Source organism: Danio rerio, chromosome 3 (genome assembly GCF_052040795.2).
Source record: "Danio rerio strain M-AB ecotype USA chromosome 3, GRCz13ab, whole genome shotgun sequence".
Lineage (NCBI taxonomy): Eukaryota > Metazoa > Chordata > Actinopteri > Cypriniformes > Danionidae > Danio > Danio rerio.
Genome location: NC_141023.1, coordinates 16,720,001 through 16,747,500, shown reverse-complemented (window position 1 = coordinate 16,747,500; position 27,500 = coordinate 16,720,001). Strand labels below are relative to the sequence as shown.

The following is a 27,500-nucleotide window of genomic DNA, read 5'->3' as shown; positions in this document are numbered from 1 at the left end:
CACGTTGAATGGAAAGAAAAAAACTCTGCATTTCACGTTTCAGGTGTCTGTGGTCCTTAAAGTTAATCAAAAATCACTGTTTAGATGATAGTCTAGACTCTTAAACAAAGTATTGTCTTAATCATATTAAAATCAGAGCATTGGTGTCCATGTACTTACTCACTGAAAGTGCCAGATGATGTTGAAAGCTTTCAGAGAGTTGCATTCCTCTGCTTTTAAGGTGATTCCGTGAGCCCTCAAATATGTCATTAAGTTTGACGCGTTTCCTCCTTACACGCAACATTTGTAAAGCATCTACTTCACGTTGCTGTGTCAGAATCCTTGCTTGTAAAATACTCTTTAGTTTTAGCTAATTTGATGAACGCGATCATGTGTGTTGATCTGAAGAGAGTTGCTCTCACTCACCGAATGCGCTGTACTGCGTGTGCTGTGTGCGTCCGTTCCCTAAGCAACAAGAAAAAACCCCTGACATCGCCTGTCCGTATTCCTCAAAGTTATTTAGAATTAAATGTTTAGAGATGGTGTGACAACGCGTAGCTATGTGTGCCTTTGATGCACCCAAAATTCATATGCTGATTCGGTCCGGTACATAACGGTTACAAAGGTACCGCTGCTATAATTCAAAAAAGGGGGTAAAATAGATGCCCTTTAATATAGTTAAGTGTACCTAAAAGTACACAAGGCACAAAAAGAATAATATTCAATATAAAATGGATAAGATCAGAGGCACAACAAAAAAAACATATCCCTAATAACATCGCTAACACAGAAATCCCTTAAACATCAAATATGTTTGATCGTGAAAATCCATGACCAGAGCTGAATCACACACACTTGCAGAAAGCCTGAGTGCATTTGATGTCTCCACTAAAGCGTATGTGTGAACTCCAGAGACCAGTGACCCAGATTCCCAGCATACTCCTATTCGGCATCTACAAGTGAGTTTTCCAAATGCCACTTTCATATGGACGCTTACTCACAATGAACATGAACATAGACAGCTTAACAACACTGAAGTCAAGCCCCATTATGCGCAGGGCAAGCTGGGTGGTGCTGCGCGCAAATTAGCTTAGCGGACGCCGGCATGAGGCAGCATTATCACACGCAGACCAAACCTCAGCGAAACTCGCATCTGATGAAGAAAAAGGACCATTTCTCATTTCTCCAACATGCATATTTCCTGCAGCCATTCTAATCTCTCAACCTCCAGACGGCAGACCTGAACCTTTCTCCCCAGATGAGACCAAAAACGATGGCCCAAATCCATTACCACACTGAAGAAAATCAATGATGGAGCATGGATTTGAGTGGACTGTTTATACCGGCGGTGTGTTTATTCTCAGGACTGGAATTTTGTCAGAAATGGAAATAGAAAACCACAAAGGGATGCCAGAAAAATTATAATGAGTAAACGTATTGCTGCTAACCAAAACTGTTATAAACGTTAAGGTAAATTTAAATATGCTAGATGGGAGCTGTGGATGCCCACATCATTATAGCGTGAATTTTGTGACACTGTGCAACAATAATTAATATTTTTACATCACTACGAAGGTTGTGTTTAGAGTTGAGGTATGGGTAGATGTAAAAAAAATACAATTAAAGGTGTAATTGAATAAATAATGTAAATAGTACTCTGTATAATCACTGCTTTTACATTACTGTGATGGTTGGGTTTAGGGTTGGGGGTAAGGGTAGACAGTATTAACATACATTCAATTTCTTTCGGCTTAGTCCCTTTATTTATCAGGGGTCTCCACAGCGGTATGAACTGCCAACTTATCCAGCATATGTTTTATGCAGCAGATGCCCTTCCAGCCACAACCCAGTACTGGAAAACACCCATACACTCTTACATTCTTACTCATACACTCTGGCCAATTTAGTTTATTCAATTCACCTATAGCCCATGTCTTTGGACTTTGGGGGAAAGCAGAGCAATCGGAGGAAACCCACATGAACACGGGGCGAACATGCAAACTCAGAAATGCCAACTGGACCAGTTGGGACTCGAACCAGCGACCTTCTTGACGTGGGGTAACAGTGCTAACCACCAAGCCGCTCCCTATTAAAATACAATTTTACAAATTAAGTAATATAGATAATTCTTGTTAACTTTCAATCGTGGCTGTATGCTTTCCAGCAACAACCCTGAAATACTGATGAAGCACTAAAGTAAGAAACCGACGATTTCTGAAATAAGTTTAAGTTGTGATGAACAAAACTTAAAACTTTACTAAAACTGAAATAAAATGAAAATTGTAGTAAACCAAAACAAATACAATCATGACAGCATAAAACTAAAAAATTAAAATATTAACATGAAAGAAAATTTAACATTAATAAAAACGTGGCCATCATTGGTGGCGATGTGGGTAGCACGTTCGCCTCACAACAAAAGGTCGCTGGTTCAGTTTCTATGGCATTTCTGTGTGGAGTTTGCATGTTCTCCCCGTGTTTGCGTGGGTTTCCTCCGGACATGCTGTACAGGTGAATTGGGTAAGCTAAATTGGCTGTAGTGTAAGTGTGTGAAGGTGTGTGTATGGATGTTTCCCAGTGATGGGTTGCAGCTGGAAGGGCATCCGCTGCATAAATCATATGCTGGATAAATTGGCAGTTATTTCCGCTGTGGCAAACGCAGATTAATAAAGGGACTAAGCCGAAAAGAAAATGAATGTATGAATAATGTAAACGTATTAATAATAAATGTCTGAACAAATACACACACATACAAAATACATAGTTAGCTAACAATAAATAAATGAGAATATATAACTTAAAACTAATCCAATTAAAAAATATGGCTGGGTGATTAAAGGTAGCGTTTAGAAAAAACAAAACACCCGCAAAGACAACTTGACACACGATAACATAAAAGCCCGCTGCTATAGCATTTTGGAAGTGTTATTGCAGAGCAACACAAACAGCACACAGAAGTATAAATGCACGACTTTGTGCAAGGTATGCACTGTGGGTTATGGTAATCACAACGCAAAAGAATAAACCAGCTAAGGCTGATTTATACTTCTGCAGCCATTTTACATCCATATCTGATCTCTGGTCAAGTACTGTAGGACGATGCACCAACTCTAGAGTCTTACTTTGCACTTCATTGACGATGATTGGAGGCTGCAGCAGAGATGCCTAGAGACATCATATTTTCTTTTATATTAAAATTATTTACATAAAAAAATTTGTTTATAGAAGATGCAAGAAATGCTTAAAAAATTACTTACAGTACATACAAGAGTTATTTTATTAAGAAGAGATCCTGCTTATTTTCAAATTTTAATAGAAAAAAATGACTGCTTGTTTTAAGCAATGTGTGTGTTGATCTCAGTTGTTCAATGTTGATGTTGAAATAACCAACCATAGATAGTAGATAGTGTGTGTTTCCATCAATTATTTTAAAATCAAAGTAATGCACCATCATTCAAAAATCTCTTGTGATATGTGATCACATTTACAGCATAAAACTTGTCAGTGAACAATGAGGGCAAGAAACGATTATAAATAAATAAAAATTTGTTCATTATTCATAATTAAATCCAAATGCTCAATTAATCAAGATTTAGATTTTATGCCAAATTGCCCAGCCCTAACTAAAAATATGAAAAGTTTAATAAAAAATATATTGATATATCTGTGTTTGAGGCATTTCGGTCTTGTCAAATGTACTGAGCTTGTTCAATTTTACCAACAGTTTAAATGAACTGAAAATATTAAAAGAATTTAAGATATTAACAAAACAAATGGATAAATATGTAAATAAATGAAAAAAATCTAAACTAAATGTCATATTTGGTGCTGTAATATTAATGCTGTAATATTGATATTGAGTGTTTTGCTGAGTGTTCGGCACTACAGGAGATCTATGAAAATACAAGAGGTCTTTCTTTCAAGAAACAAACTTGAAAGACAGAAAAGGAGTGAAGCCCTCAATATATTCTCATTGCTTCAAAGTAATAATTGAGATATCAGATGCATTTGTGATTTTCCCTTTTATATGAACCCACTGTTCAATAATATAAACAACAGCCTAAAGGTGTTATCCAGACATAAACTAGTTACTTATTTATGACATAATTAATCTCCATTCCACAGCACCTCAATCATATAAACACTAGCTATGTGATTTGTAATAACCTAATCAGAAAATGTCACATTTGTTAGTAAGTACGCCATGGCCTGACTTCACCTGTAATTCCCTAATATACAAAGGCGTGCACGTTGCTATACGTTGCTAGACATTTTCCATTTGTCAATGACATTTGCTCAGTTTAACAGCGTCTGATTTGATTAAATGCTCCTGTGTTCACTCAACCGAATGCACAACCCACACGCAAACCCTTTCACTTTCTCCCTCTCGCGTGCACTATTGATAAAAATCAACCACCGCTATTCTCTGGGCGCCGATATGAACTCAAACGCAAGACGGTGAATTGATTACAGACAGAAGCCTCACTAATGCAGGTTTATTTTTCAGCCGTTATTTAATACAAGCATGACACATTTGTGACTGACACCTGAGATTTAAAGCCGTCAATCATTATTCTAAGTGGACGGTGCATCTATTGCTTTCCTGATCAGCTTCTACATACTTAGTCAGGATAACTGCCCACACAGGTTATAGTGGCCTAATCCCAATTTACTAGTAAGATCAAAGCAAAAGCCTCGGGCCTTAAAAGATGGGGAGGCAAGATTCAGAGCAGAGAGGAGAAGTAAAGCTGAAAGCAGAGACAGATTCTACTCTATGGGTTGCCCTGGGCAGTTTGAGTAGAAGATCTGTTGTAGCAAGTTTAACTAACATCGGTTTAGCAGATGACATGTTATGCTGCTAAACTCTCACTTGAACGACTCAATAATAGACCCAACACTATACCCCCACACTACACAAAAGACAATTTCATGACATACCAGGCAACCCATACTAATAGATTAAGAAAGACGAGGGAGCAAAATGCATCTGATAAAGAGAGAAGTGTGGTATTCCTGAGCAAAATAGCATGGTCAAGATAGCTGGTCGATTTCTCTGATCTTAGTATATGAATGTTGATTCATTTCAATGAATAAAGATCATTAAAATGATTGCTTACTTTTAGGCTGCTAAACTCTAAATGCAGGTGTAACAGAGTCCAGCTAATATAAGAGCTGTGCAAGCAATCCTTTCTCTTCTGGCCTTAAAAAGTGCATTAGCAAACGGCTCTAAAGGTTAACCAAAGGTTAAAGTTTTATACTACTTTTTTGCACACCTTCAATCCATGTCAGAAATGCCTGATCTTATCCTACTCAGAGAAGCGCCAATGGACCCTGTTTTTTTGTGAAGTTCTGAGCGGCTTTAGTATATGTACTGTATCACCTCTGGGGTTGCTTTAGTGCTGTGAGCCAGATGAGGGTGAAGTTTAGAGGGGCGATTGTAAGTAAAGTTTATGGGGTTACATTGGTGCCGCAACTCAAAGGGGAGTTAGGTTTAACACTGGAACTACCAGAATTCTATAACTACTGGAATTACCATAGCAGTTATTCTGTTATTCTAAACACAATCCTTTTGGTAATACAGTCTATAAATGTATAGTTAGGCTAGACCACCAGCAAAGGTCTGCAATTCACATTCATTTTCACCTTCTCAAGCATGGAATAAGGCTTTTCACCTCACTGAATATGCTGTTTTGAAAGACATATCTGAAGTAGAGTTATGCTTTTGCCGACAGAAAGTTATGTTTTTGTTAGCAGGAAGTTGCTAGGCAACAGAGTGACATATTAAAGTCATGAGGAAAAGTAGCAGACACTGAAATGCATGGTAGTTCTAGCTAGAAATATTCAGAACTCTTGTGTCAATTTAATAAAATAATGTTAGAAGGAAATATAAACAAAACTCAGGGAATTATGCAGGTGTTTTATTTCAACAATTGAAATGGTCAAAATGACAGACTCTTTAGTTAAAGTGTTATAGGGTGATTGTAAGTAGAACCTTTGGAGTTATATTGGTGCCATGACCCGGATGGGAGTCAGCTTTACAGGAATGATTGTAAGTAGAACCTCAGGAGTTATATTGGTGCCATGACCCAGATGGGAGTCAGCTTTACAGAAATGATTGTAAGTAAAACCTCTGGAATTATATTGGTGCCATGACCCGGATGAGTGTCAGCTTTAGAGAAATGATTGTAAAATAGAACCTTCGGAATTATATTGGTGCCACGACCCAGATGGGCATTAGTTTTACAGAAATGACTGCAAGTAGAACTTCTAGAGTGAAATTGGTGTCATGACCTGTATGCGAGCCAGCTTTCGAGAAATGATTGTACGTAGAACCTCTGGAATTATATTGGTGCCATGACCCGGACGTGAGTCAGCTTAAAAGAAATTATTGCAAGTAGAACTTCTTGGGGTTACATTGGTATCAGGACCTGGATTGAAGTGAGGTTTAGGAGGGCGTTTGTAAGTAAAACCTCAGAGTGCTATGCTACGATTCAGATGGAATTGAAGTTTATAAAGCTGATTATAAATCAAACCTCAGGGATTACATTGGCTCCATGACACAGAGGTTTAAAGGGGTGATAGTAAGTAAAATCCCTGCATTTAAATTGGTGCCAGATAGGAATGAGGATTAAGTGGTAAGTTTAAGTGAACCACAATAGTAACATCGGTGCCATAACCTGGAGATTTTTGGGGATGAGCTTAAGCTGAACTTATGGAAGCCTATTTGTATGGCGATTAGACAGCTAGTTAATGGAGTTATTGACATTACATTTTGTGTTTTGACCGTGCTGCAAATTCTAGCACAAACCAGGATGAACTCAAAGTTTAGGCTGGATTATGCTAGTTTAAACTGGTACTGTGCAGGACTAGCAGGTGGACCAATACAGTCACGCTTTTGTCAAGCAAATCTGAACTGGCGTACCTGGTTTGTAGCACTCCTACTTTCCAAGCCAGTGACCAGCAAAGCAGCAGCCACCGTCGTATGCTGGCGCAGTATGCAAAACATACTGAAAGACTAAGTGATTGTTTAAGCCTTGGTGCGCTAAATCTTTAACACAGGCACTATAGAAGGTTTAGAAGAGTAGACATTTTATTTCTTTAAACAAGAGATGAAATGGGTTTAATAAAGAGCTATTGGGTAAAAGTGGAATTCTATCATCCGGGAAACTGAGATTTGAGTGTATTTAGGTTGAATGCCCATATAAATTACACTTTTGTGAGTGTTTTTTTTTTCCTTGGGCTGCTAAACCTTAAACACAAGCACCTACAATATTTTGCAGACTGTTGTATAGAGCCAGACCAGTCTCAGAAATAATATATTTACAATAGAACATGCATATATGCATAGCACAATTCTCATTCACAAAATCCAATTTGAAAAAAAAAAAACACAATACACAATTTGTAAAAATCATGGATTTGTATATATTATAAATTGTGTTTTGAAATTATGAATTGGATGTTTATTTACGAATCGTGTTTTGAATTCACAAATGAAATTTTTTCGAATGAAGTTTGGAATTTACGAACTGGATTTGTGTATTTGCCAATTGGATTTGTGAATTTACAAATCGTGTTCTGAATGTACGAATTTGGTTTGTGTATTTACGAATTATGTTTTAAATTTACGAATTGGATTTGTGTATTTTTTATTCGTGTTTTGAATTTACGAATTGGATTTGTGTATTTACAAGTCAGGTTTTGAATTTAAGTATTGGATTTGTGTATTTACCAATTGGATAAGTGAGTTTACGAAGTGTTCTGAATGTACAAATTGGATGTGTATTTACAAATTGTTTAAAATTTACAAGTTGGATTTGTGTATTTTAGAATCATGTTTTAAATTTACAAATTGGATTTGTGTATTTACGAATTGTGTTTAAAATTTACGAGTTGGATTTGTGTCTTTTTGAATCATGTTTTAAATTTACAAATTGGATTTGTGTATTTACAAATTGTGTTTTGAATTTATGAATTGGATTTGTGCATTTACGAATTGTGTTTAAAATTTACGAATTGGATTTGTGTATTTTTGAATCATGTTTTGAATTTACGAATTGGATTTGTGTTTTTATTAATTGGATTTTGAACTTACAAATTAGATTTTGCATATGTGACTTGTGCTGTGAATGCATGAGTAATATTTTGTAAATGTATTAGTTTTAAGACTGATCTGGATTCATACTGTTGTGTCTCTTTAAACAGGTGACAAAACAGAGACATTACCGAGCAATATATTACCATCAAGTTAGTCAGATAGTCAATGTCAAACAATTGCTAAATGAAGACAAAAGTTGATTCTCCACATAACAACACATAAAATCCTTATTTAATGGGCGCCTTGGGGAAAAACTGAATGCTTGTTTACTTCCAAGCTTCTACACAAGCACCACAAATAAGTCTACTTTGAGTGCTCAGATGTCTGCACGTTGAACGTTCCGCTCATTTTCCTGTCATACTGGTCCTCTCGTGGGTGCCAAGACACCCACACAATCACATAGGAATTCAATAAAGCCAGGGAATGGGAGAGTATCACGCTGTTTAGAGTCAGTTGCTAAGCAAAGTGATTCAACCCGATGACAATTTTGACGTCTGACTCCTGGTTAATCTCAAACAGCAGCACTAACTCACGTTGAGGAAAATAGCCCCCACTTTGAATATGAACGCAAATGTTGATTTGATGTGCTGTCCTTCGTCTTTCTCTTCCATCGATCTCTCCTTTGAACTGAGAACAATCCTATGCCTGACATGATCAGCAATTAGCCGAAGAGCAGTGATTCCTAACAAGGTTGTGCTCTAAGAACTGAAGCCACTCCGTCATCTATTGTTGACCGTGCTGCCAAATGCCAACCAATCAATCCAATAGATTCACTGATGCAAAGCAAAGCCATCAGTTTTCACTAACAAGTAATAGAATCCTACCAATTCAGCCTTCGGTCAACTATAACAGATAACTTTTCCAATTAAAACACCACTTGACAGCGGTCCCCCTGTTGAGGTGCTTAAGTGCACGGCCCTGTCACATATGCTATACAGCTGTCGGGTAAATATGCTTCCAAGTGCTTTAACAGGCATCCGTAAAATAATAAAACATGTTATTAAATCAGGACTGTATCCAGGACATGGGTCGAACACAGTTACACTGACATGCATTTGTGCCCCTGATGTCAAACAGATTTTGAAGTTCTGATCTAATGACTATGATGGTCTCTTAGAAGTAATCAGCCTAGACAGGATTTATTTATTTGATAATTCTGTACACACTTTTACTTTTTGGCAACTCTGTGGCTCTAATTTAGATGAGTTTGTACAATCTCAGTTGTGTTTTTGTTAAATCTGCTTGCATCAGTCTTTGCAATTCAAGACTCAGTTAGCATAATTTCTTATATTTAACAATGTTACATCATAATCTTTCTGCTTAATCACTTTTCAAAATAATGAGCAAACATTTTGGTCATTGACTGATTTATTGTTTGGGCTAATGACTGATTTTTTGAGAGGGGTCTGGCTGCAGACTCGGTGCAGATGCAATCTGAGCTGCAGCCAATGCTTTTTAATGCGCTCACCTAACCCCACTCCTAACCCTATCATTAGCTCCATTGAGTGCATCATGTCTGACATTGGATCTCTGAGCGATGCAATCACAGCTTGCATCATATAGGCTGCATGCAGATCTAATGGATTTATTGAAGGACAAACCAAGTGACTGTGACTGTCTTTATGAGTGGGCCATTCAGTCATTCCTTTGATTTGTATGGGTTTATATTCTAAATAAATGTAAAATGCAAGTCACTTTACTAAGTTCCTGCTTAATGAAGTACTAATATCAATTTTGCATTTGGGATGATATTCAGGAAAGCAACAGTCCAGTATTGCTTACAGTAAATATATGTTGGCATGCTATATAGTATTATATTTGTGTGTGTGTGTGTATATATATATATATATATATATATATATATATATATATATATATATATATATATATATATATGCTGCCATTTGGTCAGAACCTAAAAAAATAGCCATTTAAATTAATTAATAATAATAATAAAAATAATATGAAAATATTTATTATTTATTTTGTTTAGTCTGGTCAATTGAATAGCTTCCATCTTCATTTATTATTTTTGTTGTTGTTTTTGTTATTATTATTTACATTTATTCATTTACTTTTAAAGTAGAATTTTATTAAATTAATAAATGTAAATAATAATAATAATAACAAAAACAATAATAATAATAATAATAATAATAATAATAATAAATAATAATAATAATAATAGCTGAATAACAACATTAAATTCACACATTCATAATAAATACCCTGCGGTCTCATACTTGTTTATTAGCCTTCTCAAAATAATAATATTGATTAATAATAATAAAATAATATTGATTTTGCTGTAAAAAAATAAAATAAAAATGCTCGATCTGTTACTGAGCACAAGATCCCAAAATGTTCCAGAAAGGCATCTCCTCTGGTATTGAGGCAACATCAGGATAGTCCAAAACACATGAAACGTATGCTCAAATAGTGTAGTAATGCCACAGAATGCGTTTCCATAGAAGAGGGCTGCATGGGCATGTGCATCGCTGCAGATTCTCTTAAAGTCCTCACTCTATAACAAAGTGATGACACTCACCTTCATAATACCGCAAGGTGGATTCCCAGTGCCGGTGCACCTCTCTGCAGAACTGTCGCGGTTCCGGGTACCGACTCGCGGACTGCTGTGCTCCCTGTACCGTCCGTTAGAGTACACCCCCTCGGCCCCATACACCGGGTGTCCAGCCGCCGACACGTCCAGGTATGTCTGGTAGGTATCGCTGATGGTCAGCGCCGCAGCAGCCGCCGCCGCCGTGTCCCGGGTCGGAGTGGTCGCTCCGAGCTCGTACAAGGGTCCCGCCACGGATTCGGAAGCCTGCGGCTCAGCCATCGCACGCTCTGCCGTTAGCTACGCCAAAAAAAACTCACCATGGGAGTGAGCCTGTAATGTTAGGAGCCCACGCTGAGACGAACAGCCATCGGAGTCCCGTGCGTCCGCGCGAAACCGTAAAATCCATGAACGGAGGAAAAAGGCACCGCGCGTCCTCTCTGTCAGCCGAGGTGGTGAATAGATTGTGCGGGCGGAGAGATTCAAACTCCCCTCTCCACCCTCCCTCTCAGCCACTAGGAGAAAATAAAGCGCACAGATGGCGCTCGCGCCGCGTTCTGCCGGTGGGCGTCCGTAACTACCGAGATAATACTGGGTTACGAGGGCCAATTAGCCTCGTTCTGTCCGTTGATTGCCAGACGCCCTGTAAAGCAGCGATGGAGGGATTTCCGCTGTCTAGCTGAGGTGTTGTCCCTTCCTCAGCGTCTCAACCTATCGAGGACGCCTGAAGATGGTTGTTGACTGGATTAGAGGCATTGTGGAGAGTCGGGTCCTGCCACTTAATTTGCAAACTATCCCATCACACCGCACAAAGCCATTGACAAGAGCAGATTTACATAAACATCCTACAACGACTTCCAAGCCTGCCTGAAAAAGAATGATAAACAAACACAATGCCTCTGCCTGTGGTACACTTAAGTACACCATGAAATTATCTGGTAATTGCACCTTTTAAAAGAGGCAGTCACTTGTATTTTAGTTTAAGTATATGTAATTGACTGTAGTACTGATAACTTTATAATTGCATATCACAGTTAGTGTCAGTTTATAGACTTTTTAATAGTTCTTTAGGGCGATCATTTGCAATAGCCAATACCTGCTTTTTAAATAATTCAATAAATTAATATTTTAATGTGGTCATGTCATTGGCCCATGAACATTTCCTGCTTGTTATCGAACTATTTCATAACAGTAACAATAGAGAATTCAATCATAACCTGATGTTAAAACAGCTATCATAACATGATCAATATGTAACTTTTTTTGGATCCTCTAAAGCTGTAGAGATAAAAAATTTAACGGAAAATGCGACACAACACGGAGAGGTAATTTGATTAAAAATAGCAACATTATTGTGTTATACCTTAAAAAACTATAATCCAAAAAAAAAAAAAAACTTAACAACATGTAAACATATTAATACAGTTGTTCTGTGTCTGTTAAATCAGTTGATTGTTGAAATTTACAAAATTTAACCCAACTGGATGAGTTATTAAATAAATAACCAAAGGTGAAAACAACAACAAAACACCAAATATTTAACCCAACTTGTTGAGTTATTAATAATAACCCAATAAAGGTTTAAAATAACCAGACAACATCTCTCAGGATCTGAAGGATCCTACATATCTCAGGATCACCACCACCATCTCTCAGGATCTGAAGTAGGACATTCACCTTGACTCTATCGTGAAGAAAGCCCAGCATAGACTGTACTTCGTTCGTCAGGTGAGGAAGTTTAACCTGCCACAGGAGTTGCTCGTACAGTTCTACTCAGCTGTCATCCAATCCATCCTCTGCACTTCAATCACCGTCTGGTTCGGAAAAACCAGAACCGACCTCCAGACTACAGCGAATTGTCCGTACTGCTGAATGAATAACTGGCACTACCCTTCCTACACTTCGAGAACTGTACTCTTCCAGAGTGGGTAAAAAGGTCTCGCAAAATCACTCTAGATGCCTCGCACCCAGCACACTACCTGTTCGAACTGTTATCGTCTGGTCGGCGATTCAGAGCACAAAGCACAAAAACAGCCAGACACAGGAAAAGTTTCTTTCCTCAGGCCATCTACCTCATGAACAGTTAAATATCCCTCAACTGTGCAATAAATATGCGCAATACTTTCTCATACACACTCGTACACAGCACCTTATATCAATATACAATGCAATACTTTCTCCATCCGCATTTGTCCACAGCACCTTATAACCTGTACATACAATTCAACATCCAGATTTTCTGACTAAGTGCATTTCTGTTTAATGTTTATCGTCTTTTTTCATATTTATTTTGTGTTGTCACTTTATGTACACTGGAAGCTTCTGTAGCCAAAACAAATTCCTTGTGTGTGTGAAGCAAAACCGATTCTGATCTTCTGATCAAAGCACCAAATACTTTAACTCATCCATTGAGTTAAATAAATAATGCTTTTTAGTGCAAACTAGTATTACAATTATTTAAAAATTGAGAAAAGAAAGGAAATTTATTTTTAAATAAAATATAATCATATTAAATGTGTTATGCACACCTAAACAACAATCATTTTACTTATGTTTTACTACAAATGTATACCATTTTAAATTCATTCAAATCACAATTATAGTAAATTAACCAGTGTTCCAGTTTAGAAGTTTTCACTGCAGAATATTTACAGGCTATTTCAATAATTCAAACATTTCACAGTTCATATAGTATTCATTCAGTTCACTGATGTTCTGGGAATGCAGACTTCTAAGAAGTCGTGAGAGATCTTTTACTAATTTGTGCATATGCTGATACATACAGTACATTATATATTGTTTGACCTTTAGAGTCACACACTGTTGTTGACTATGTCCCAATCAGGGTTTTTTGCCCTCAAGTCCAAGTCATTTGATTTTGAGTATCTACCAACACCAAAACCCATTCCGATTCTTCTATAATACACAAATAATAAAGAAGAGTGAAGAAACTGATTCAGAATGTTCCTTATTTTTTATTTAATTTCACGGTATTTTAACATTCAACAACTCAGTTAACAAACTGAGCACGTCTGTGAGGTAGCGTGAACAATCAAATAAATAACATCAATTCTTCACTTTTGGACTTTAGTGCAACAATAAATATTTTTAAAGAAAATTAGTATAAAAACAAATAGCAAAGCTTAAAATACCCAGCAGGCAATTCCAAGATTACAAATCTCACAGTTTAATATGGAAATGTTGTCGACATCAACTTCATAATACCTCCAGACTGCAAACATACTCATGCTTTCCGCTTCAAGCTTCCGTGTTCTGCTTTGCTGACATTTAACCAATAGCATCTCTGCAACACAGTGATGTCAAGCAACGCGTTGCTGTTTCTGTGTGAAGTCAAGAAAGAGGTCTAACTCTGTGCCACCACATACTATAGATGTGTTATAAAATAATGAGAATAATATTCGAGTCCTGATCGGGAGGTAACATCCAATTAGTTTCTGAAACTGTGTGATCGGGCCCAATTTCTGATTACCTGATAGGATCTGGACATCCCTACTGTTGACTCTCTCATCATTTCAGCTGTTTTTACCCTTTTAAAATAGTTGGGTTAAAAATACCCCAGCATATAACCCAATTATTGGTTATTATAGCACCTTTCCAACTATAGATTTTTTAACCCAATGCATTGGCTTCTATAATTTAACTCAATAATTTAAGGCATTGGTTATTTTGATTAGATGTTGTTATTTTTTTCATTCTGGTATAACTATTGAAGAACTATTATTAATTTTATAATTATGGCTGTGTAAATAAACGTCTCCGCTGGGTCCTATGAAAGGCAAGAATGACAGCCAAATATCCCAAATATATGTCTCATTTCCTCCCCAAAAAAACTGTAGAGATGAACACAGGAGGTAGAGAAAGCGTTTTATCCATTTTATATGGATCAGCTATGAAGCGTGCGTATGTATAATCAATAATTAAGAGTGCTGGTGACACTATTATAAAAACAAATTAATAATATTTAATAATAATAATAATAATAATAATAATAATAATAATAATAATAATAATGCATTAGAGCTCAAATAAACTTTCTAATGCAAAAACAACACTACGCACGCATATTAATACAGCTGTTCATTGTCAGTTAAATCAGTTGACTGTTGAAATTCAAAATTAACCCAACTGGTTGAGTATTTAAATAAATAATCAAATAAAGGTCAAAAATAACCCAACAAAATACCAAATATTTAACCCAACTAGTTGAGTTATTAATAAATAACCTAATAAAGCTTAAAAATAACCCAACAAAGCACAAAATATGTTTAACTCAATCAATTGGTTAAATAAATAACTCAACGTTTTTTTGTTTAATGTTTAGTGTAATTTTACGTAGCTAATCCGCTAATGATATTCTCCATCCCTAACCCAGAACTTGACCTTCGCACAAACCTTCCATTATTTCTACAAATGAATGAAATTAATTAAAACCCCATACCCCACACATGCATGCACACATAGACGAATACAAAAAAAAAAAAGAAGAAGAAGACAGACGGAAAGCAGGGGAATATTATACTGTCAAGTCATATCCTCCAGAAAAGCCAAATCAAATTAGCTGGTGATGGCATGATAGAAATCATATGCTCCTCTGCCTGAGCAGCCATTACAGCATGATTCATCACTTCCAGACTGCAGCAATCAAACGCAGAGTCGGGGCATTAAGGCCAGACAAGAGCAATATAACTCAGAACAAGGTCATTAACAGCTGACCAGAGCACCAGCGGCACATTTTCCTATACAAAACTGGACAATAGCATCAACTTTCAGGAGATCTGAGGTTCTTGTGCCTTTTTTTTTCCTTTTCTTTTTTTTTTTGAAGATGATGCAAGCTTGTCATTTATTTACTGTCAGACTAAAGACATCACGATGATGGATGAGGAATTGCCTCAAGAACAAAAGCCCATAATTCCCTCAGCACAATCAGTGAATGCCATCAAAACACTGCCTGCAATCCATTTCTAAGAAACTATTTTCTGGCCTGACTTAGACGTTGTGTTTCCTTTCACAATGAAGGCCTTCTGTTCTAATAAGCTTTGGTTTCATGTACTTTTTTTCTCTAGTGTTGAATGAGGACAACAGCCTTGCCATGACCCCAAAACGTCCTTGCAGATGACGCTCCACCCCCGCTGCAGCGCCGATTCATTGGGACTTTTTGGAGAAACGCTGTGATTTATTGAATGGTGTGGTTGTCTTGGTGTGAGAGCGCTGAGGAGGGACTGATGAAGGGAGACTGGTGAGAGAAAACGAAAAAGTTTCCAACACACAGACAGACCTCCACCCGTTTCTGAAGCACGTTAGAAGGAAAGAAAACATTTCGTCCTACAGACTTTTCTCAAAGAAGGCTACAGTTTGCTCTGGAGGTTTCTTTATATAGGCATGCACACTCAGCAGGGGAGAAAAAGGTGACTAACTAAACTTTTCACAAGCTAATTATCAGCTTGTTATTAGAAAGTAATTCATAATCACATCATTAAAAAGTTACTTAGGAAATAATTTAGCTCAATAACAATGTCCTAATGGTTAGTGAGTTGGACTAGTGATCAAAAGGTCACATTGGAGTCCCGGTACTGGCCCCCTGGGCGCCACAATGGGCCAGGTACACCAGGGTGAGTAAAATGCAAAGCACAAATTCAGAAAAAAATATATCCATATAAACACCAGATAAATAGAAATTAAACTCTTGATTTTTTAGATTAGAGTCCAACAGGACCTTTACAAATGAAACAAAACATGTGCATTTGCATTTTAAAGGGCACCTATGATGAAAATCATCTTTTGTAAGCTGTTTGGACAGAACTGTGTGTAGGCATAGTGTCTCCACTGTCATATTGGGGTGATAGAAACGCATTAAGTCTCCATTTAAATTTCCTGGTGTTAAGACAGGATCCCAATTAGGGATGCGCATTTCAGTTAATTTTGCCAACGACCACGCTGCTCGTTAACCGAATATTACCTGTTAACTGGTCAGACTAATATTAAAATATTATTTAATTATAAAAAAAATGATTTACGTGCCTATTTTACATCAGTTTAACATGCGAACAGCATACAGAACATAAGAGCATGTTCACGTACCTGCAGTTTCAACAGCATAGGAAAAAAAGAATAAATAGTCCTGCCTTAGATATTTTTCACTTCAATGACAAATTACAAAACGAAAACACCAACTGGATCCTTTTTAAGAACCGACATAAGCTGTTTGTCCAATCATGTTTTTTTCTTCCGTCAGATAAACATATTAGGCTACCTCAAAACCATCGCTCCACAGAAAATATGCATTTAATTAATGCTCCTCTGTAATTATTATTTCACAAAACCTCTGTCAACATTAGTTTGAAGGTTATGTCAATTATGATTAGGCTATGACTTTTCTCAATATGTGTTCTTCAGCGGTCTTGCGTCCTTGTGTAATGTCATCATCAGCTGCCTAAGTTCAGTTCCAATACTCAAGACCGCAAGTACGGAGGACGCGTGAAACTTCCCGAATGTGATCTTGATATCGAGGACGCAACGATGCAGACTTGAGCACCAAACTCGCTCTGGAAGTCCCAGAAGTCATTGCACCTGTAGGAGGGAAGCGTATAGCATTTTATTTAGATTTATTATTAAAGTTCAGAGATATAACTTATTTACCTCAGGAGTTTCACTAAATATAACGGTGGAAGTAAACATTACCATGGACATCTTAATAAAAGAATAAACACATTAAGAGTGTTTGTTTGCTAAAATTCTTCTTAAAGAGCCCATATTATACATGAAATAGGGTCATATCTTGGTTGTAAGGGTCTCCAACAACAGTTTAATATGCATGCAAGGTCAAAAAACACTTTCGTGGTCTCATAATCTGCATTTATTTTTACCTAATTATCCCAGCGACTCCTGTATGAATCGTCCAGTGATTCATTTGTTCCCAAACCCCTCCTTAGCACGAAGCTAATCTGCGCTGATTGGACCAATGACAGTCTGTTGCGATTGGTCGACTGCCTTCAGTCAGAGAGTGAAAAGTCAAACAGCTAATCAGCAATATAAAAGTAATCACAGTTCATACACGCTCGATAGTGTAGGGGTGGATTTTAGCTGCCAGTGGGCCAATGTAAATACAGACCATGGACTTGAAAATTCAGACGACGATCTATTTTATTGAGCAAAAACTCCAAAAACAGTTGAGGAGATCTCCTAGCTTCTCACTCTGCTCTTTTCACAGACACACACACACACACATATTGCACACACACACACGCACTTAACCCTGCTCGACAACGCGCGCACACACACACACACACACACACACACACACACACACACACACACACACACACACACACACACACACACACACACACACACACAAAAACACACACCTCCGGATGACAGCTCGCGCACACGCACACACAGACACACACACTACTCCTCGTCCACGGAGCTCCTCGTCCACGGAGCTCCGCGTCGCGTTTTTAACGTGACTTTGCACGCGATAAGAGAATATAGCGAGTTAACCTGATACAGTACACGCGGTTACAAGTAACAAATCACAACTAAATACATTTGCAAGCTAGAGTAAACGAGGCAACTTTAATCGCACGTACTTACACTTGAGAAATGGAGGAAGAAACCCATCCTGACATCCATCAGTAAGTTACTCTTTACTGATCCTTCCTTTAACAAACGCTGATGAAGTATACTTTGTAGCATGTAGTTTCCAGTAGTTTCAAACTGCTTGACTATAATGCTGAGGTTTCATTTTTGGGTAGAGACTCAATATATCCATCTGCAGTGTGACTTCAATCGACCGGCATGTTTGTGTGTGTGTGTGTGTGTGTGTGTGTGTCTGGGTCAGAGGGCGGGGCCTCAGGTTTGAAATCTCCCGGGTTTGCGCGTGCACATGAATAACTTGGTTTCGTTCGTACGTCATGGCGAAACACCTAATGAATCGGTATCAAGGCGACTCGTTTGAAGCACTATGAGTCGACTCTTTTATAGATGAATCAACAGTTTTAAACACTGTACACTAACAGATTTAAGCCTTAGCTGGATACTTCACTTCACTTAGAGCTGTGTTACACACTACTGTACACGGAGGGGAATTTTCAAAAACCCATAATATGGGCTCTTTAAAATCTGCTTTATTTATATTGTGCAGAGTATATTTATAATGTTTTTATGCAAAGTATATATTTTGAAAAGGTAAGAAAACAATAAATCTTTGTATGAATGCTGTAATGTTTAAATAATTTACCGTTTAAAATGCGTGAAGGTCATGTGACCATCAGGAAGAACGCACCATCTCATTTCTCAAAGGACGCGTTCTCTGCCCTAGCGGTCTCCTGAGTTCGTTCTTCCGAGGACACCTGGCAAGACCGGTCTCCACAAGACCGCAAGTCCACTCTCTGCGTTCTTGGAATTGAGAAACAGCCAATGACAATGAACCTTAAGGCTCATATCTTGACTTCTTGTAAAGTATAGACAACTACATAGCATTTAACAATTTTTTTGCTTGCATATGCTTGCATATGATATAATCAGATGAGGATTTACCATCTTTATACTCAGAAGGTGCTGTTGTCGGCTACAAGGTGAATCTAGAGCTGAAATAAATATGTAATAAATGATACGAGTTGAGCCAAGAGAGGAAAATTACAACAGTCAATAAGAGTCAGAATATCCGACTCAGGTTTCCACTCATTTGTAGTGTCTAAATTTAAGTTGTATTTTTAAAATTAACTTTAACATCTATAATATGACTTTTTCTCACTATTGAACGCTTTTTAAAGGTGCTGTGAAGTGCTTTGAAATGTGCATTTTTATTTGATGTTCGATGTTGGGACATAGTGTAGCTCCTCCCCTTTATAAAAAACAGCCAATAGCATTTTGCTTCATCTTCACCAATGGGAGTTAGTTGAGCTTAAGCACATCGAATGAAAAACAAACAAGCGTCTTGAAGGGGGCGGGGCATGTCAGATACTAGAAAGCATTTGATTGGTTATGATGTGATGAGAAACTGTAGTATGAGTTGACGTGAATAAAACCATTGATTCATTTAGGCGGTAGTGACAAACTACAAGGTTTACATGTTGATATAAGTTTTATATCTTCTAAACGCGAATATTGTCACTGTTTTGGAGCACACTAGCTTATAGACATCTTAAAAATTAAGTATAAAACTAACATATAAAAAACTTTATTTTCATGGGATCTTTAATGCATTAACTCTGAACATGTATGTGCAATAAAGCAATACACAAAGTATTGTTTTAGTTATTATACCTGTTAATATAACATTTTTTTGCAGATTATGTTAATATTGTGATAAACTTCAGCAATTAATGCAACAACAAAATGTAATACTGGCAGAAGCCTAAATTTGAACACTTTCATCACTGTTTTGGCAATTCTTAGGATATTAATTTTCTTACCACAATAACAACCTGATACAGGAAGTTTGCTATATTTATCAACCTTGCACATCTCAGTAGCACACACTCGCACTCCATCCTGAACCATCCATGCAAGCACAACACTAAATATTTACATATGAAAATCGTATGATCTAAAAAGCCACTGCACAGATTCATAGGTTAAAACCGCACTCCACAAAAAGTCAGTAAAATGAGAAGGATTAACACAAAGCAACATACTATTAATAATTGTTATTTATAATATGTTAAAACTCCACATTCAAAATAATTGTAATAGTTAATGGTTAGTTTTATGATTTCACAGTTTTATAATGTTATATTGTGTTTACTCTCACACATCAAAGAACTACTACTGAAAAGCAAAAGTGGAAGGGAGAAAATAGTGACATAAAAGAGAGAGAAAAAAAGTATTTCCTGTCAGCATTCATCTGCACTTGATCTCAAAATCAACATCTGATGATCAGTAATCTGTAATACTCAGATGTGTATCAAAATGCAAAAGAGAAGATCCGCCACTACTTCAATATCACTGCAAACTTCTATGTGGAAAATACAAAACAAATACAGTTGAAGTCAGAATTATTAAACCCACTTTGATTTTTTTTCTGTTTTAAATGTTTCCTAAATTATGTCTAACAGGACAAGAAAATTTTCACATTATGTCTGATATTATTTTTTCTTAAGGAGAAAATCTTTTTTTATTTCAGGTAGAATAAAAGCAGTTTTTAATTTTTTAAAATCTATTTTTAGGTCAAAATTATTAACCCCTTTAAGCTAATTTATTTTTTTATTTTTTTTTTTTTTTTGGTTGTTTACAGACCAAACCATCGTTATACAATAATTTGCCTTATTGTCCTATCCTGCCAAGTTAACCTAGTTAAGCCTTTAAAATGTCACTTTAAGCTGTATAAAAGTGTCTTAAAAAATATCTAGTAACATTTTACTGTCATCATGGCAAAGATAAAATAAATCAGTTATTAGAAATAAGTTAATAAAAATATTGTGTTCAGAAAAGTGTTGAAAAAAATATTATCTCCATTAAACAGAAACTGGGGAAAAATAATTCAAGGGGACTAATAATTTTTTTCTTTTCCATTCGGCGTGCATTATTAAATTCCATAACAATCTCACCAGTCCTTACTCCTAATCTGCATCTAATACCCCAGTTTGTCATAGGGGCAGAAATGAAATGTTCATGAGTGAAGGTAAAACTGCCGAAAGTCACCCAAAATTACAGGAAACTCTTACATGAAAGCACTTAACGTCAACACCTTTATTATATTATTGTCTATTAAGGCACTTAACTAGATTACAGATGTCCATGTAAGCGTAGTCAGTAGTTTCTTTAAAGTAACTGAATGAACCAGAAGGGCATCCTGCTGATTTGATTCAGAAGGCCACTTTTTTGTCAGACAGCTCACCAGTTTGACGTTCATTCACCGCCATTCATTTGAAAAGTTACCCGCTCCATATAGTTAGATGTAAACTTACATTATTCAGATTCCCTCTAATGAACTGCATCCTTGTTAGCACGTAACGTTGTGTATGGTAATTTCACAGTAGAAATACACACAGGTTCGAAGACTTGTTCTCGCCACCTACAGTGCAATTCGGCCAGGTATACGTCCGCACTAAAATATCAAGGTGAAAGTCATCATAGCTTGCGTAGAATAGACCCAGTCACAAACCCAAGTTAGAGAATAGATTAACGGGGCTATTTTTTTTTTTTTTTTACGCCCAATAAGAGACTCACGTTAATGCCGATAACAGCCCACCACTTATTTTTTTTTATATATGTGCGTGTTTAATTATTGTTTTTGCAGACTTCCTCCTCTATACACTACTAGTGAAAAGCAACAGTAGAAAAAAAAACGGTGAGAAAGAAAGGGTGTTATTTCCTGTCAACAGTCATCTACACTACATCTCATAATCAACATCAACAAGTTCACAGTTAGTTTGACTTTATCAGTAATCTGTTATACTCGGACGTATATCCCAAAACAGACTACTTCAAACGCATTGCAACTTTTATTTGTAAAATAATTATAAAAGTTTTATAAATAATATATAATTATATAAAGTGATAATGCAAATAAATAACATAAATATATGAATTAATTACTAAAACTATTTAGATATAGTCTGCTATTTATCTCTCGTCCACATCTGGATAAACGAATATATGTACAGTAGATTATTTAAATATCAGGGGTGAAGCAGTGGCGCAGCAAGTAGTGCTGTCGCCTCACAGCAAGAAGGTCGCTGGTTCGAACCTCAGCTCAGTAACTTGACATTTCTGTGAGGAGTTTGCATGTTCTCCCTGCGTTCGCGTGGGTTTCCTCCGGGTGCTCCAGTTTCCCCCAAAGACTTGCTGCAGGTGAATTGGGTAGTCTAAATTGTCCATAGTGTATGAGTGTATAAGGGTGACAGGCCCAGACGACAGGCCGGCCGGAATGTGTAAAAAAAGTCGTATGGAAATCATATGGAAAAGTCTAAAAGAGCTGAAAAGTTCCAAAGAGCTGACCCCGCAACCATTCGGGACTAAGGCCAAAGGAGAAGAAGAAGAAGAAGATGTAAATATCAGGCCTACAACACATACAGTAACATTGGAATAGGCATTGGAGAGAACCATTTTCAAGGTGTATCGCAGTTTGGAAAAAGTCAAGGTTTTAAAACCACCAACATTTTCTGTTATACCGTTCCTATGGGGTGTGTGTGTGTGTGTGTGTGTGTGTGTGTGTGTGTGTGTGTGTGTGTGTGTGTGTGTGTGTGTGTGTGTGTGTGTGTGTGTGTGTCCAGGAGAAAAGATATCCAAAGATGCAGTTTTAAATTGTAATGAAATCAGTGTTTTTGAAACTAATGAAGACTGCAGAAGTCAAAAAAGTCAATGATTCATTTGAATTATTTAACCTGACATTTATACTGCTCCAAAATATCATAAATGTTTCTCAAAATAAAATATATTGTGTTCAATTGGAAAAAATGTTGTTTTTATCCAAACATTAAAAAAGAATATATTTTAGCACAGTAAATCACAATACCGTGATACTTTTATCCAAGGTTATCATACAGAATCAAATACCGGTCCATGCCTACATTGGAAGGGGCAAACTTACCATTTGAATTCATTTAATATGAATATGAAATCATTTAAAATATTTTTTTCTAAATGATTTGTATATTATTTAGAAGAATTTATGGACAGTAATTTAATTTATTTGTCCAAAGCTGAACTGTACTACTAAAAAGCAAAAACAAACAAAGAAAAAGAGGTGAGAGAAAAGGAGTGTTATTTCCTGTAAGACTCACCCGCCCATCGCAGAATGAGGAATCGAAAGCAACAATTTCTCACAGATCTGAAGATTTGCAAAATCAGAGAGTAAAAAAAAAGAAAATTTCAGCATTTTAAATAAACTCTTAACTCTGTCATCAGAACCATTAGCCATGCAATGCTTGACATTAATATTAATCAAATTGACAGTATCACTGGTAGAGAAGAGACGCTGAACTTTTACAGTGAAATACATTGAGGTAAAGTTAGTTTTACAATGGCACATTTGTTCAGTGACAACTTATGACATGCTCCATATGGTACTTTAAATATTCAGTCTGAAAATACATGCAAGCATGACTTTAAAACAACATTAGCACTATTTAATTGACTGTGAACAACATTGATAGTCATTGGCTGATAACGTGATCTCCCTATTTAGAATTGGCAAAGAATACTTTTCTGAAATTATATTACTAAGAAAAAAATGGGCGAATATAAACTTTACCACAGTGTGAAAACACAACCAAAACAAACAGCTCATCTAAACAAACCGAATCTTTTCAGTTCACTCTCACGTTGTATTTCAGCGACATCTGGTGGTGAAAACGATTAGTTTAACTCAGTCACTGGCACAGACACCCAGTAGATAATAAATGAAATATTTTGGAAAATACAGCCTTTAGGTCGTCTTTGTTCTTATGCTTGTACTTGATAAAAAATGATATAGACGCACTTTGTACACTGGACTGTATGGTCATATTGATTTTAAGTTCATTATTTACTCTCGGTCAAGTAAACAAACAGATCTAAACACGACAGAAAGTAAATAAGGAGCTAAAGGTCGTCTTATTTCGTGTAGTAAAGGGGGTTGACTTACGTGAGAGAGGTCATTTGAAGTTCGTTTTGATGATTGCGAAATAGCATCCATTACACTACTTTCAAGTGCAGGCCAGCCAAACACCGCTTCTTTTGGTCCAACATGATGTACATGTCACTTCCTATTGGATTTCAAGAACGGGCTTTTATTATTTAGAAAACTCATAGATAAATGTATATATCTATGTAGAAAAGTTATCACGATATATCAAGCATTTTTTTAATGTTTAACGAAATTTTCATGTAGTATAACTCTACAATTCTAGTCAGAATAGGCCCTGACTAGCAATTAGCTTAACAAAAGTCTCTGCTTTCTATTGTAAACACATAACTTAATAATACAGCGACATGGCAGCTAATAAATGCCTATGACAAATTTAAAAAATGTGTTTACGTTTATATGGCTCTCAGAATAAACCACCAGATCCATTAATCATAGCTTGTCTTTTCTACCGTGCCTAAATTTTCCAAGTCATTGAATTTTCCGAGTAGCTAGGCTATATTTAAAGAGTTACCTGTTTCTCCATCAGGTCAAACGGCAAACCGGATGATTCTGAAATAACTTGTGGTTCAGCACTGTGTGTGTGTGTGTGTGTGTGTGCATTACCTGCCACTGTTTTTCTATATATGGCTTTATTAAACACACGTTTCCGTATCCAAGCAACAGATGAGCTCTGTCCTCCAGCAATATTCTCTTTTCAATTAGTGACATAAAACATGTGCTACTGCCTGATGATTCATTTTAATAAGTTGTTTTTGTAAACCATGCCTGAGAGGATAACAATTTTCCTACGAGGAGAAATGGTTTGAACTTGTGCGGTGTCTAGATAATTAATGGAAGTTCATGAATTCGTTGCGAGCTTCTCATTTGAGTTGCATTTACTCAGTCTGACCAACAGAGGGAGGAAGTTAACTTAGGAACTTGAATCAATGTAAACTGAAAATCAAATGTAAAATGTCTTTTATTGTGGACTAAAGTATAAAGTAACGCGTACAAGAATTTCTACAATTGAATTGTATTTTATTTAACAGAAACAATGCTCATTATTCAACAGTAAAACTGTAAATAAGCCAGAGTTAGCCACCAGGGCTGATTTTTATCTGTTGCCCCCTGCCAGATTTTAAAAAGGCAACCTAAAATCAAAAAACACATCATTGCACATACAATAACAGTAAAGGTACATACACCAAAAAAGACAAAACATATATCAGTGCTGTAAAGTAACTAATTACTAGGGCCAAACGGAATCTGCAGACGTTTTTTGCTATTTCTGCGGAGAATTTTGGTAAAAATCTGCGGATTTCTGCGGAATTATTTTGGGAGTATCCAGCGGAGTATCATAACTAAAACCTTAATATATTAAATAAAAAGTAATAAATTACTGAATAAAAACTGAATAAATTCAGATTTACACATTTACTCAAGTAAATAAACAGAATTAATAATGGGCTAAAAACCTGCAAAAATCTGCGGAATTCCGTGGAAAATCTGCAGAATTCTACGTACGCAGATTCCGTGTGGGCCTACTAATTACAAATACTTAAACTACTGTAATTGAGTATTTTTTCTCAGGAATTGTACCTTACTAAGTAGTTTTAAAATTACTTTTACTTTCCCTCGAGTACATTTTTAGTGCTGTATCTGTATATTTTTCTTGTCTATGGGAATTAGAAAAATCCGCCTTGTGATTCCTGTCCATTCAAATAACACTCAGAAGGTGAATTGCATGGGCGCCAATAGCCTTGTGGTTAGTGCGTCGACACATGGCACTGAGGTGTTCACGGTGGCTCAAGTTCGATTCCTGACTTGAGGTCCTTTGGCAACCCTTCCCCTATCTCTGCTCCCCATCCTTTCCTGTCTCTAAATCTCCACTGTCCTACCACAATAAATGTGAAAAACCCCTAAAAAATAACAAAACAAGTAAACAAAAAAAAAAGAAAAGAAAGAAGGTAAATCGCATTATAATGAACTATCTCAAGACATGGGCGATTTATAATTAAAGCAAACCGTTAGGAAGCATTAAAATGGTTCAAGAAGATGTCCAAAATCTTTACATGCATTGACCCAGAGACTGTTTAGATGCATGTCACTGCTGAGAAGATGACCGATGTTTATTGTATGATGACCGAAATGGCCTTGAACACCCAGCAGGCACTTGACGTCAGACTGACGTACCCTAACATCATAGGGATGTTGCATTTTGTTTGGAAATGAAAATCAGGTTGACGTCAGAACTCAACGTCAGGTCAACGTCAATGTCCAACCTGAAATCAACCAAATATCAACATCTAATGATGTTACAGCTTACGTTGTGTGGACGTTACCACTATGGCGTCTATCAGAAGTTGAATTTTGGTTGTCATACCTGACGAACAAATGTTAGTATATGACAACAATATGATTTTGGTTTAAGTTATTGGCTCAACGTTGGATTTTGGTCAATTTCTAACACAACCTAAAATCAACCAATGAACGTCATTGGACATCAACATAACGTTATCCTTAGACGCTGGCTGGACATTGAATAGTAGTCACCTGACATCATGACCTAAAGCTAACCTAATAGGTTATGATGTTGTGTGCTTGATGGGCAATAACTAGATGCACTGCAGAATGGTATGTTTACACACACACATGCACAAATTACATGTAAATGCATCAGCTTTTAACAGCGTAAACTACTCACAACTCTTGAGTATTTTTTAAAGGTCTAGTAATTTTTACAACTGATACTTTTACTTGCACTACATTTTTAGGCAGGTAATGCTACTTTTACTTGAGTACGATTTTTGTTCTCTTTTCACCACTGCATATAATTAGAGTTTCATAATAAGCTAGAGAAAAGAATTACACATAATTACAAACTTGATTTGCGTTTAACCATTTCTTCAACTTGTATTTAAACGTTGAATGATTTACAATACCCCAGGAAGTGTATTCCAGATATGACTGGCTCTAACTGAGAAGACTGACGTCTAAACTGCACAGCACAGTCTCCTTTAGTAAAAGATCATGTTGCTCTGCCATTATTCTTCTTCTATAAAGTATAATGCTATACAGCATGCCATTTCCCTTAAAGTTAAAGGGATAGTTCACACAAAAATTTTGAAAAGCGCTGAAAACCTGTCACCATTGACTTCCAAAGTAAGAAAAACAAATGAAGTCGTGGTTACAGGCAGGGCTTGACATTAGCCCCTTTCACACAGTGATATAGGTAAACATCTGGAGAATTTCTGGAACGACTTTACCGTTAAATTAAAAAAGCGCTGTTCACA

The 27,500-nt window shown here is 36.6% G+C and overlaps 1 protein-coding gene across 12 annotated transcripts in view; it reads right to left on the bottom strand.

The window, feature by feature from the left end:
• The window catches only part of LOC141381166 (inactive phospholipase C-like protein 2), a 191,591-nt gene extending 166,758 nt beyond the window's left edge, over positions 1-24,833 (bottom strand). For 4 of the 12 annotated variants that reach the window (XR_015480577.1, XR_015480578.1, XM_087244154.1 and 1 more), the window contains exons 1-3: positions 24,740-24,833; positions 24,226-24,346; positions 23,384-23,430 (exon numbers count right to left, since the gene is read on the bottom strand). Coding sequence is in view for 2 of the 12 variants with exons in the window: in XM_087244150.1 (XP_087100276.1) it covers positions 10,626-10,916 (291 nt within the window). In the remaining 10 variants the exon portion in view is untranslated. Of the gene's footprint in view, positions 1-10,625; positions 11,105-23,383; positions 23,431-24,225; positions 24,347-24,739 lie in introns of those variants that run through there. The other 8 variants (XR_015480571.1, XR_015480572.1, XR_015480573.1 and 5 more) reach the window with 3 other exon arrangements.
• Positions 24,834-27,500: the final 2,667 nt, after the last annotated feature.